This window comes from Bombina bombina, chromosome 6 (genome assembly GCF_027579735.1).
Source record: "Bombina bombina isolate aBomBom1 chromosome 6, aBomBom1.pri, whole genome shotgun sequence".
In the NCBI taxonomy this organism is placed as follows: domain Eukaryota; kingdom Metazoa; phylum Chordata; class Amphibia; order Anura; family Bombinatoridae; genus Bombina; species Bombina bombina.
In genome coordinates, this window is record NC_069504.1 from 1,027,714,716 (window position 1) to 1,027,728,463 (window position 13,748).

General features: G+C 34.4%; 1 protein-coding gene across 3 annotated transcripts in view; it reads left to right on the forward strand.

The window, feature by feature from the left end:
- LOC128664082 (dihydrofolate reductase) overlaps positions 1-13,748 on the forward strand; it is an 80,942-nt gene that overhangs the window by 43,077 nt on the left and 24,117 nt on the right. For all 3 annotated transcript variants that reach the window (XM_053718761.1, XM_053718759.1, XM_053718762.1), the window contains one exon: positions 2,868-2,994. In XM_053718761.1, coding sequence (XP_053574736.1) covers positions 2,868-2,994 — 127 coding nt within the window. The remainder of the gene's footprint in view (positions 1-2,867; positions 2,995-13,748) is intronic.

Consider the following 13,748-nt stretch of genomic DNA (forward strand, 5'->3'; position numbering starts at 1 on the left):
ACACATAAGTTATAAAGGCTCAAAGATATGAGATCTCAGGTGTTAGAAAAAAAAGGCAGGCAAAGAGCTTTAATGTAGAGATCTGAGATACATACATATACATGGCTAAAAATATGTATGTAAATATATGTGCACATATGTATTTATACGTGTATATATGTATTACAGTCATAAATACATATATTATTCAAACCCCATGGAAAATTAGGTTTATTGTCAAAATTTACAGACTTTCAGCTGTTTTGCAATGAGCAAAGCGAATAAAAGCAATTGAAATTGTTCAACACAACCAATGCTTCAAGTGGTTTCCCCAAATTCAACTGAAAATGCAACTTTTAATAAATTCTGCAGTCAACCCCATGAATAGAATCCCTCACAACAGCACAAATATGCAAAAGAGGTGTTGTCTGGAGCACACCTGATACAGCTAATTAAGGGCTTCATTAGTTGCACCAGGTGTTCTTGAGCTAGAAAACATGAAATACCTGAACTGGCTAGGGCTTTGTTGAGTGTCACGTATGACTGCGTGTTAGAAATAAGGATAAGTCAGAAGAATGGTCCAAAAAGTTAAGAGAAGAGATTGTGACCCTTCACAAACAAGTAACAGGAAACAAAAAGACAGTCCCTAGAGACAACTTTGGAAGCATAGTTTGCAAGTTCAAAGTTAAAGGAACAGATATATATATATATATATATATATATATATATATATATATATATATATATATATATATATATATATATATATATATATATATATAGTAAAGAATGGGGATGCAGTCGCCAGCATCCCCATTCTTTACTACTATATATAGAAGTCCATTGTAGCCCTTTGCAGTCAAGTAGATGAAAACATGTTAAAGCATATTTATGCAATATTCATATTTAATAAAGTGTTATAGTGTGTATTTACTGTTAATACTTCACAATCCAATGTTCTGCACATAGGGAAAAAATGTAAAAGTATTTCTAAATAGATATATATATCTATACCTATATATAATCATGTGTATATATATATATATATATATATATATATATATATATATATTGGTATAGATATATATTTTTCCAAATTACCATCATATATATATATATATATATATATATATATATATATATATATATATATATATATACAAACTTCAGAAGGGATCCCACACTCACTGCTTAGCCTGAGCTAAACTGGGAGCTTCTAACTGCAGCTCGAGATCCATGACACTCCTGATCCATACTACAGGAGGTGCCTAGCCCATCTGTGATTCTGCTACATCCTTACCTCATACGATTGAGGGCATTAGAATTGATACCAAGACAGAAAAGGTACTCCAAGAGGCTAACTACCAACACAAAGGAAGTACAAGGGATCTATCTACAACCAGAAACACATCCCTGCATACTCCAGGAGGCTAACGAAAACCCAAGAGGCACCACATCTGGATACAAGGAGAAGATTCTACCATCTGTATATACCCCCAGTGCGGCATACTTACCTCATTAGATTGAGGTAATATCTGGTAAGGGTATTATATACCATCTATTTACTGATATCAACTTCATGTGAAGATTTACCACGGACTGTAAATTGTCTAAAGACTCATATGAACATTGTTTCATAATCTATTCATCATTTTTCTAGCATCATTTATTTTAATAATTTTTTATATTCTTTTAATTGTTATTATTTCTTAACTAATTATCTTTAGCTCTCATTCATATTCCCATATACCACCCATATTTTTATGGATATATAGGCGCTGTATCTATTCTTGTATACACATTTTTCACTTACTGACTGGGACCTTACATCTCAACCAGTACTGGCCTTATATAGCTGCCACTATATCCTACACAATACTGACTAGCGCCAACTATAGAGTATCACTTGTGTTTACCCAGTGTACTGAGTGAACACATTTTACTTGTTTCTCTCTATATATATATATATATATATATATATATATATAGGTATAGATATATATTTTTCCAAATTACCATCATATATATATATATATATATATATATATACAAACTTCAGAAGGGATCCCACACTCACTGCTTAGCCTCAGCCTCCGGGGTGCACTTAAACCATTGATATAAGCAAAAAATAAGAAAGGCATTCTCCGTGTAAATAGTAATATTTTACTGTGATAAAGTAAAATATTACTATTTACTATTACCATTTACACGGAGAGTGCCTTTCTTATTTTTTGCTTATATATATATATATATATATATATATATATATATATATATATATATATATATATATATATATATATATATATAAATAGAACATATTCTGCTATGTTAAGAACATTGGAATGTAAAATATTCATATTTGCATGTCAGGTTAGCACACTTGAGAATATGCATTCGGGTTAGCGGTCAAGTAGCTCCATTGATTTCTATGGGGGAATGGGTTATTGCATGCGTGATATTCTAACTTCGGCTTTTTGCGCACATCAGGTTAGCATGCGAGCAATAACTTTTTACTTGTAAGGCGCTACCCCACGCATGCAAAAAGTTTACTTCTAGCGCAGTTAGCGCATGTGCAAAAGTGCTAAATAGTGTTCCCCTCGTAATCTGGCCCATTGTTAGATGATATCACCTTCCCTTCTTTTATTCTATTGTTCTATCATGTTAATGTTTTGTTTATTATATGAATTACAAACATGTAGATGTAAAAGGCAACAATTGTATCCAATTCATTTACCAGCTACATGTTGCTAGCCTATTTTTATTTCTCTATTTGAAAATTAAATTGTCATTTATTTAGTTATGCATGTACTTCAGTTACTACTGAAATATTTTCTTATAATGTAAGCCAGTGCTAATACACACTATTGTATTTCCATTAAATCTAGTGTGTTGCCAAAATATGCAAGTTATATATGCCAGAATGAAGAGGAAATGGTAAAACTAGCCTCAACTTCACCACTGAGTGAGGAAATTGAAACCATTTGGATTCTAGGAGGTGTAGAATGCTACAGAGTAAGTATTATGGTCACACAATTATTGTCTTCCATTGTTTAAAGGGATTGAAAAGTCAACATTAAAGGCATTTAAAACCAAAAAAAATTATTTCATAATTCGGATAGAACATATAATTTTTTGCTTCATACCTATTGTTTTATTCTCCTTCTGCTGTTGCATACAAGTGAAAATATAAAATTGCAACAAACTGCACACAAATGAATGAATTTAAAATGTCTTATAAGTGTTGCCCAACACTAATGTTGATTTATAGTTCTTTATTTTGGGAATGTATAGTATTTGGAAAACAAACATTGATGATACACTGTACACTTCATCTTTAGGTTGTTTTGATTTAAAATACTGTAGATACTTTAACCAAGGTAGACTAACCTTGTAATGCTCTTTCAAAAATATCCTCTGTACATATTAGCTACGACAGATTGGATTTTACGTTTACATTTTGTTTCTTTATAGTGCAATATATTTTGTATGCAAGCAGTTTCAATAAATTTGATCTTACTCTGCTAACTGATGTGGGATATCAATAAAATTCTTAAAATAAAAAAATAATAATAATAATAAAGAACATACAATTTTAAACAACTTTCCAATTTATTTCTATTATCAAATTTGCTTAGTTCTCTTGGTATCCATTGTTGAAAAGCATACCTAGATAAGACCAGGGGCTGGAAGCTAGTTGCTGATTGGTGGCTGCACAGATATGCCTAATTTCATTGGCTTATCAATGTGTTCAGCTACCTCCCAGTAGTGCATTGCTGCTCCTTCAATAAAGGATACCAAGAGAATGAAGCGAAATTGAATATAGAAGTCAATTGGAAAGTTGTTTAAAAATGTATGCTCTGACTGAGTCATAAAAGAAAAAAAATGTGTTTCATGTCCCTTTAACCTTTCATGAATAAACTTTACAATTTACATCAGATATCAAATTTGCTTTGCTTATTTGGTATCGTTTGTTGAAGCTTAAAAGTGTGCATGTGTCTTTAGCATCCAGTGGCAGCTGTGCCAGATGTGTTTGCAACTATGTAAAACATCTCTATAAACTTTGTTGCAAACCCTGCTGCAAGATGGCTAAAGACTCGTGCATGCTCCTGAGTTCATCTAGGATTAATCTTTATCAAAGGATACCAAGAGAACTAAGCTAAATTGATACTATAAGTAAACTGGAAAGTTGTTTAAAATGTCATTGTCTAATTAATTATATTACCTAATTTTCTGCATTCTCTTGGAATCCTTTGTTACAAAGCATGACTTGGTAAGCCCAGGAGCAGCAATGCACTACTGAGAGTTTGTTGATTGGTGGCTGCACATATGTCTCTTGTCATTGGCTTACTAGATGTGTTCAGCTAGCTCCCAGTAGTGCATTGGTTTTCCTTCAACAAAGGATACCAAAAGAGTTAAGCAAATTTGATAATATCAAATGGACATTAAACCCCACATTTTTCTTTCACAATTCAGATAGAAAATATAAACAAATTCCCAATTTACTTCTATTATCTAATTTGTTTCTTCTCTTGGTATTTCTTGTTAAAAAAACAGCAATTCCCATGGGTGACCCAATAACATGAGGCATATATGTGCATCCACCAATCAGCAGCTCCTTAGCCTACCTAGGGGTATGCTTTTCAATAATGTATATCAAGAGAACAAAACAAATTAGATAAAAGTAAATTAAAAAGTTGTTTATGTTTATTTGAAAACTATAAATAGTAAATTTTAAATGTAAATTTCAAATACATATTATTGTGTACAGAATTAACCACTTCACCCCAATCTGTTCAGTAATTTATGACACCTATAAAGCAAAATCAGTGATTTTATTCAACAGCAATAGCAAAATAAAATAAAATCTTTCCAAAACTTTAGCAACGTATAGAGGCAACATAAGTTCTTATCAATCTATAATTCTCTCTAGGAACTCAGATAGATAGATAGATAAATAGATAGATAGATAGATAGATAGATAGATAGATTTGAGTGCAAACACCGCTGGAAATAAGTTTTTATCCTGGCGGTTTAGCACGTTTTACAAATTAAAATAAAAAAATTAGCGGAAGAGAGAAATCAGATGCGTGCAAACTACAGGACTTAGGATATCGGGACCATGTTAACTCTATCTCCCTTTAGACTTCAATAGAGCGTGCTTTTTTAAAAAAAAATAACACTTATCGCTTGCGCACTAACCCGACACAGCATTAGACCAACTGCACTAAAACCAAAAGTAGTTAAGCTTAGTTCAAATTCAAATGTTCTTCACATAGAATTTTTTATATGAATACATACAGGTATAGATATATCAAGATATATATAGGAATATATATTTAAAAATACATTAAAAAAAATCTACAATATTTACAGAAAATACACAGTAAAACACATTATAAAATATTAAAATTGTTTAAAAATGTTTTTTTAAGTCGTTTTAAGGTATTTGAGTGTAAAGGGCTCAAAAGAGAGAGAGAGAGCAATACAATTATTGCTCAGGCAATTTGCACATCTAGGCAAGTATCCCCACTTGCCTTACCTCAGAAATACCCTGTATACATTGTTACCAATGCACCAGAGAATTCTGGGTAGGATATGAAAATTAGATATGCAATATCTCAGGCATTTTGCTTCTAATGCTCTGTTAAAACACAGCAATCCCCTATTGGGGTAACTGCAGCACTATTGCTCTTACTTTTATGAAATGGAGGATTTTAATCTCAAGTTTTTATTTCCACCAACAAGTGTGTGTGTGTGTACATATGTATTTATGTATTAAAGTGTGTATAGATGAATTTACAGACATATATACACATATAAACACAAAAATGCATATGTACTCATACATATAGATATGTGTGTGTGTGTTTATATATATCTATACTATAATCGCGTTGTAAAGCGTCCGTTGCAGTCGTCAGTTGAGCACGCATCCAAATAAATGTTGGCTGTGCGCGCAGCCAAAAGAATCCACCTTGGCCACATAGCCAAACGAAGCATTAAGAAAAAAACACCTAAGCGCCTGCACAAAATATAAAAAAAAAGCACACAGAACCGCCTGCACTAAATAACAAAAAAACCTAACCGCCTGCACAAAGTATTAACAAAAAAAAACCTAACCACCCGTACGAAGTATTAAAATAAAAAAACAACTAACTGTCCGCACGAAGTATTAACAAAAAAAAACTAACCGCCTGTAGGAAGTATTAACAAAAAAAACACCTAAGCGTACGTACGAAGTATTAACAAAAAACACATATGCACCCGCAAGAAATATTAACAAACACCTAAACCGCCAACCCCCACATCGCAAAATACTAAAGTAATTAACCCCTAATCCGCAAATTAAACAACAATGCAAATGACATAATTAAATTAACCCCTAAAGCGCAAACCCCCCACATCGCAATAAACCTAATTAACCTATTAACCCCTAAACCGCTACCCCCCCCCACCCACATTGCAATATACCTAATTAACCCCTAAACTGTCAACCCCCACATCGCAATAATCCTAATTAACTTATTAACTCCTAAACCGCCAACCCCCCACAACACAAATAACTAATTTAATTACTAAGCCCCCTAACCTAACACCCCCTAAATTAACCCCAATTACATAAAATAAAAAAATACTAAGTTACAATAAAAACAGACTAAGAATAAATTAAATAAATCTAAAATTACAAAAAATAAAAGTCTAAAATTAAAGAAAAAAATAAGCAAAATTATCAAAAATATTTTTTTTAACCTAATCTAATACCCCTATGAAAATAAAAAGCCCCCCAAAATAAAAACAACCCCTAATCTAAACTAAACTACCAATAGCCCTTAAAAGTGCCTTTTGTTAGACATTTCCCTAAGTTAAACAGCTCTTTTACCTAATAAAACCCCCTAAAAGTAAACCCCCCACCCAACCAACCCCTCAAAATAAAAAAAAACCTAAGTCTAAAAAAACCTAAGCTACCCATTGCCCCTAAAGGGGCATTTGTATGGGCATTTCCCTTAAAAGGACAATCAGCTCTTTTACAAACAGCTCTTTTGCGCCCATAAAACAAACAAACCCTAAGCTAAAAAAAAACACCCCAAAAAACAAACAAAAAAAAACCTAAGTCTAACCCCGAAATAGGGTAAAAAGAAATGCCAAGATACAGCGCTACACTACCCTCAGATGAGGGTTGGGTTGCTAAAGATGGTGTCCACGACTAGGAATGTGTATACATCAAGGTTAATATATAATATTGTGTTACACAAAGAATATATATAAAACCATGTAAAAAAGTACTTAAAAGGTAAAAGATTAAAAACAATATATATATATATATATATAGGATGTGATATTAAAATGTATTAAACAAACATTTTATTAACATAAACTGACAGTAAAAAATACAGTTAAAAATAGATTCAACAATCTAATGGATTGCCCCATACAATGTCCAAGAAGTTATGTCCTATGTAACATACAAGTGTTTAAGTCCCATACCAAAATGTCCAAAGCAAATGTTCAAGGTTAATATCCAAAAAAAATAAAAATAAAAATGATAATATGTCCAAAGTTGGTGTAAAAATCAAAAAGGTGAAAAAATGTAAAAAATATAAAAAATATATTAAATATTTTTTGAAAAGATGAAAAAAATGAATAAAAATATATAAAAAATATATGAGTTGTGATCAGCAACCCATATGGAAGGAATATAATATAATATAATATATATAAATATAATATATATAATATAAAAAAGGATTCAAAATCCTGGTGAAATAAATAAAGTCCAAATTGCTCCAAAAAAATGTGTATATAATTCCAAGTATTCCAAATGTGAGTGTAGAAAGTGCTGGGTTGATGTTCCTCTTCTTAAAAGGTTATCAGCCAACGCGTTTCGGTCCTCAGGGACCTTTTCTCAAGACTTTCTACCAGTCTTGAGAAAGGTCCCTGAGGACCGAAACGCGTTGGCTATACACTGGTATTGCAGCTCAGAATATATCTGGTGAGTAGAATACTGTTGTTGTCATTCTAAAGTGATTTTATTGCACTATGTCTATTTTCTGTACACTTTTTTAGGTACAGGAGGATATCCCATTACATTTGATAACCTTTTAAGAAGAGGAACATCAACCCAGCACTTTCTACACTCACATTTGGAATACTTGGAATTATATACACATTTTTTTGGAGCAATTTGGACTTTATTTATTTCACCAGGATTTTGAATCCTTTTTTATGACACATTTTTTATGACACATTGTTTACCACACCCTTTTATATACACACTTTTTAGGTGTACACCTCACGAGAATTATTCACTATCACATATATTATATTCCTTCCATATGGGTTGCTGATCACAACTCATATATTTTTTATATATTTTTATTCATTTTTTCATCTTTTCAAAAAATATTTAATATATTTTTTATATTTTTTACATTTTTTCACCTTTTTGATTTTTACACCAACTTTGGACATATTATCATTTTTATTTTTATTTTTTTTGGATATTAACCTTGAACATTTGCTTTGGACATTTTGGTATGGGACTTAAACACTTGTATGTTACATAGGACATAACTTCTTGGACATTGTATGGGGCAATCCATTAGATTGTTGAATCTATTTTTAACTGTATTTTTTACTGTCAGTTTATGTTAATAAAATGTTTGTTTAATACATTTTAATATCACATCCTATATATATATATATATATATATATATTGTTTTTAATCTTTTACCTTTTAAGTACTTTTTTACATGGTTTTATATATATTCTTTGTGTAACACAATATTATATATTAACCTTGATGTATACACATTCCTAGTCGTGGACACCATCTTTAGCAACCCAACCCTCATCTGAGGGTAGTGTAGCGCTGTATCTTGGCATTTCTTTTTACTCTTAACTTTTGGTTGGGAGACTCCGCCTATATCAGATATAGCTTGTATGGTATTATTGTGGCGCTGATAGATATACATTCATTTGAACTACTAACCCCCGAAATAGGTACTCACAGTTCCTGAACTCCATTGGCGAAGGTCTTCTTCCATGCGGTGAAGATCTTCATCCAGCGCGGGGACATCTTCTATCTTTATCCGGAGCGAAGGCGAAGCGGAGGTGACCGTGGAGTGGGACCGGTGATCACGAGCAGGACCGGCCGTCGCGGAGCAGGACTGGCATGGAGGTTCCTCTTCATGTGGTCACCGCTGCACACTGGAGATTGAATGCAAGGTACCCCATTTATATTGGGGTACCTTGCATTCCTATTTGCTGACATTTTGAAATCAGCCAATAGGATGTGAGCTACTGAAGTCCTATTGGCTGATTTGAACAGCCAATAGGATTTCAGTAGCTCTCATGCTATTGGCTGATTTAAAAATTTCAGCCAATAGGAATGCAAGGTACCTAAATGGGGTACCTTGCATTCAATATTCAGTATGCGCGTCGACCGCATGAAGAAGATCCTCCACACCAGTCCTGCTCCGCGATGGCCGGTCCTGCTCCGCGATGGCCGGTCCTGCTCCATGGTCACCTCCGCTCCACGCCGACTTCGCTCTGGATGAAGATAGGAGATGTCCCCGCAGTGGATGAAGACCTTCACCACCTGGAAAAAGACCTTTGCCGCCGGACTTCAGAAACTGTGAGTACCTATTTCGGGGTTGGACTTAGGTTTTTTTTTATTTTTGGGGTGGGTTTTTTTAGATTAGGGATTTTTTTTATTTTTTATGGACACAAAAGAGCTGTTTATAAAGAGCTGATTGCCCTTTTAAGGGCAATGACCATACAAATGGTTTCTTTATTTTGGGGGGTTGGTTGTGTGGGGGGTTTTACTGTTGGGGGTAATTGGTAATTTTTTTTAGGTAAAAGAGCTGTTTAAAGTGAAAGTAAATCCTAGCATTTTACAAACGCTAGCATTGACTTTTGAAACAAATAAAGGGGACTTTCATTCATGAAGTATAAGATACTTCATGTAGAAAGCTGCTTTATTTGTTTTAACCAATCTCTGTTTTTAGCTGCTACAGCAGCCCACGGCTAAACATTTTTTTTGCTAAGAGGTGACATTTTCACCTCTTAGCCAATAGCCATGCGGTAAATCCGGCTTGGCTCCCATGGGAGCCGGATTTACCACACGGCTATTGGCTAAGAGGTGAAAACGTCACCTCTTAGCAAAAAATTTTTTTTAGCCGTGTGTTGCTGTAGCAGCTAAGAACGGCGATCGGTTAAAACAAATAAAGGAGCTTTCTACATGAAGTATCTTATACTTCATGAATGAAAGCGCCCTTTATTTGTTTCAAAAGTCAATCCTAGCGCTTGTAAAACGCTAGGATTTACTTTCACTTTAACTTAGGGCAATGCCCCACAAAAGGCCCTTTTAAGGGCTATTGGTAGTTTAGTTTAGATTAGTGGGTGTTTTTATTTGGGGGGTATTTTTATAGGGATATTAGATTAGGTTTAATTTTTTTTATTTTGGATAATTTCGTATATTTTTTTCAGTAATTTTAAATAGACTTTCCTCTGGGCAGGCTTATCGTCTAGTATATATATATATATATATAAATGTATATGTTGACGCGCGTATCATGCATCAGTTTAGAGAGCACAAAACGGGCTGGGAGCTCCACATTTTTTTGCAGTGGTTGCATTGCTATATTATTCCTGAGGGCTTTTTTATATTTATGTAACCTTTAAACTGTGAAAAAAACTGCAAAAATGTAACTCTACTGTTATCTATTGTGCAAGTTTAATGCAATTTACAGCTGTAAAAATGCCAGTAATGTCACTTTTCTGTGAAAACCCAATGCTCCTGTTTACAGGCTGGAACAATGGGCACGATCCGATATATGGCGTAGTTTGCGGCGCAAGCGAGAGAACCCCCGCCGCCCGTAGTTTCAGCTCGCAACTCGAGCTATCCTATAAACTCCGCCGGAAGTTGCTAAAGTGCCGTAAGTCAGATAAACCAGCGATGTCCAGAAATCTGCGTAAGTACAAATTTCTGGAGTCGCCAGTGACTTACGGCACTTTAGAAACTGCCGGCGCCTACAAAACCTGACTAAAGTCTAAATCTCCCGTACTGTCTAACACGCCTCCCCCAAGTAAGCCCGACACGTCTAACCCTCTATCCGCTATCCCCCCTCACTATCCTAACAATAAAAAATGTATTAACCCCTAAACTGCCACTCCCGGACCCCGCCGCCACCTAATAAAGTTATTAATCCCTAAACCGCCGCTCCCGGACCCCGCCGCCAGCTATATTAAATCTATAACCCCCTAAAGTGAGCCCTAACACTTTTGGTTGGGAGACTCCGCCTATATCAGATATAGCTTGTATGGTATTATTGTGGCGCTGATAGATATACATTCATTTGAACTACTAACCCCGAAATAGGTACTCACAGTTCCTGAACTCCAGTGGCGAAGGTCTTCTTCCATGCGGTGAAGATCTTCATCCAGCGCGGGGACATCTTCTATCTTTATCCGGAGCGAAGGCGAAGCGGAGGTGACCGTGGAGTGGGACCGGTGATCACGAGCAGGACCGGCCGTCGCGGAGCAGGACTGGCATGGAGGTTCCTCTTCATGTGGTCGCCGCTGCACACTGGAGATTGAATGCAAGGTACCCCATTTATATTGGGGTACCTTGCATTCCTATTTGCTGAAATTTTGAAATCAGCCAATAGGATGTGAGCTACTGAAGTCCTATTGGCTGATTTGAACAGCCAATAGGATTTCAGTAGCTCTCATGCTATTGGCTGATTTAAAAATTTCAGCCAATAGGAATGCAAGGTACCTAAATGGGGTACCTTGCATTCAATATTCAGTATGCGCGTCGACCGCATGAAGAAGATCCTCCACACCAGTCCTGCTCCGCGATGGCCGGTCCTGCTCCGCGATGGCCGGTCCTGCTCCATGGTCACCTCCGCTCCACGCCGACTTCGCTCTGGATGAAGATAGGAGATGTCCCCGCAGTGGATGAAGACCTTCACCACCTGGAAAAAGACCTTTGCTGCCGGACTTCAGAAACTGTGAGTACCTATTTCGGGGTTGGACTTAGGTTTTTTTTTATTTTTGGGGTGGGTTTTTTTAGATTAGGGATTTTTTTTATTTTTTATGGACACAAAAGAGCTGTTTATAAAGAGCTGATTGCCCTTTTAAGGGCAATGACCATACAAATGGTTTCTTTATTTTGGGGGGTTGGTTGTGTGGGGGGTTTTACTGTTGGGGGTAATTGGTAAAATTTTTTAGGTAAAAGAGCTGTTTAAAGTGAAAGTAAATCCTAGCATTTTACAAACGCTAGGATTGACTTTTGAAACAAATAAAGGGGACTTTCATTCATGAAGTATAAGATACTTCATGTAGAAAACTGCTTTATTTGTTTTAACCAATCTCTGTTTTTAGCTGCTACAGCAGCCCACGGCTAAACATTTTTTTTGCTAAGAGGTGACATTTTCACCTCTTAGCCAATAGCCATGCGGTAAATCCGGCTTGGCTCCCATGGGAGGTGAAAAAATGTAAAAAATATAAAAAATATATTAAATATTTTTTGAAAAGATGAAAAAAATGAATAAAAATATATAAAAAATATATGAGTTGTGATCAGCAACCCATATGGAAGGAATATAATATATGTGATAGTGAATAATTCTCGTGAGGTGTACACCTAAAAAGTGTGTATATAAAAGGGTGTGGTAAACAATGTGTCATAAAAAATGTGTCATAAAAAAGGATTCAAAATCCTGGTGAAATAAATAAAGTCCAAATTGCTCCAAAAAAATGTGTATATAATTCTAAGTATTCAAAATGTGAGTGTAGAAAGTGCTGGGTTGATGTTCCTCTTCTTAAAAGGTTATCAGCCAACGCGTTTCGGTCCTCAGGGACCTTTTCTCAAGACTTTCTACCAGTCTTGAGAAAGGTCCCTGAGGACCGAAACGCGTTGGCTATACACTGGTATTGCAGCTCAGAATATATCTGGTGAGAAGAATACTGTTGTTGTCATTCTAAAGTGATTTTATTGCACTATGTCTATTTTCTGTACACTTTTTTAGGTACAGGAGGATATCCCATTACATTTGATAACCTTTTAAGAAGAGGAACATCAACCCAGCACTTTCTACACTCACATTTGGAATACTTGGAATTATATACACATTTTTTTGGAGCAATTTGGACTTTATTTATTTCACCAGGATTTTGAATCCTTTTTTATGACACATTTTTTATGACACATTGTTTACCACACCCTTTTATATACACACTTTTTAGGTGTACACCTCACGAGAATTATTCACTATCACATATATTATATTCCTTCCATATGGGTTGCTGATCACAACTCATATATTTTTTATATATTTTTATTCATTTTTTCATCTTTTCAAAAAATATTTAATATATTTTTTATATTTTTTACATTTTTTCACCTTTTTGATTTTTACACCAACTTTGGACATATTATCATTTTTATTTTTATTTTTTTTGGATATTAACCTTGAACATTTGCTTTGGACATTTTGGTATGGGACTTAAACACTTGTATGTTACATAGGACATAACTTCTTGGACATTGTATGGGGCAATCCATTAGATTGTTGAATCTATTTTTAACTGTATTTTTTACTGTCAGTTTATGTTAATAAAATGTTTGTTTAATACATTTTAATATCACATCCTATATATATATATATATATATATATTGTTTTTAATCTTTTACCTTTTAAGTACTTTTTTACATGGTTTTATATATATTCCTTGTGTAACACAATATTATATATTAAC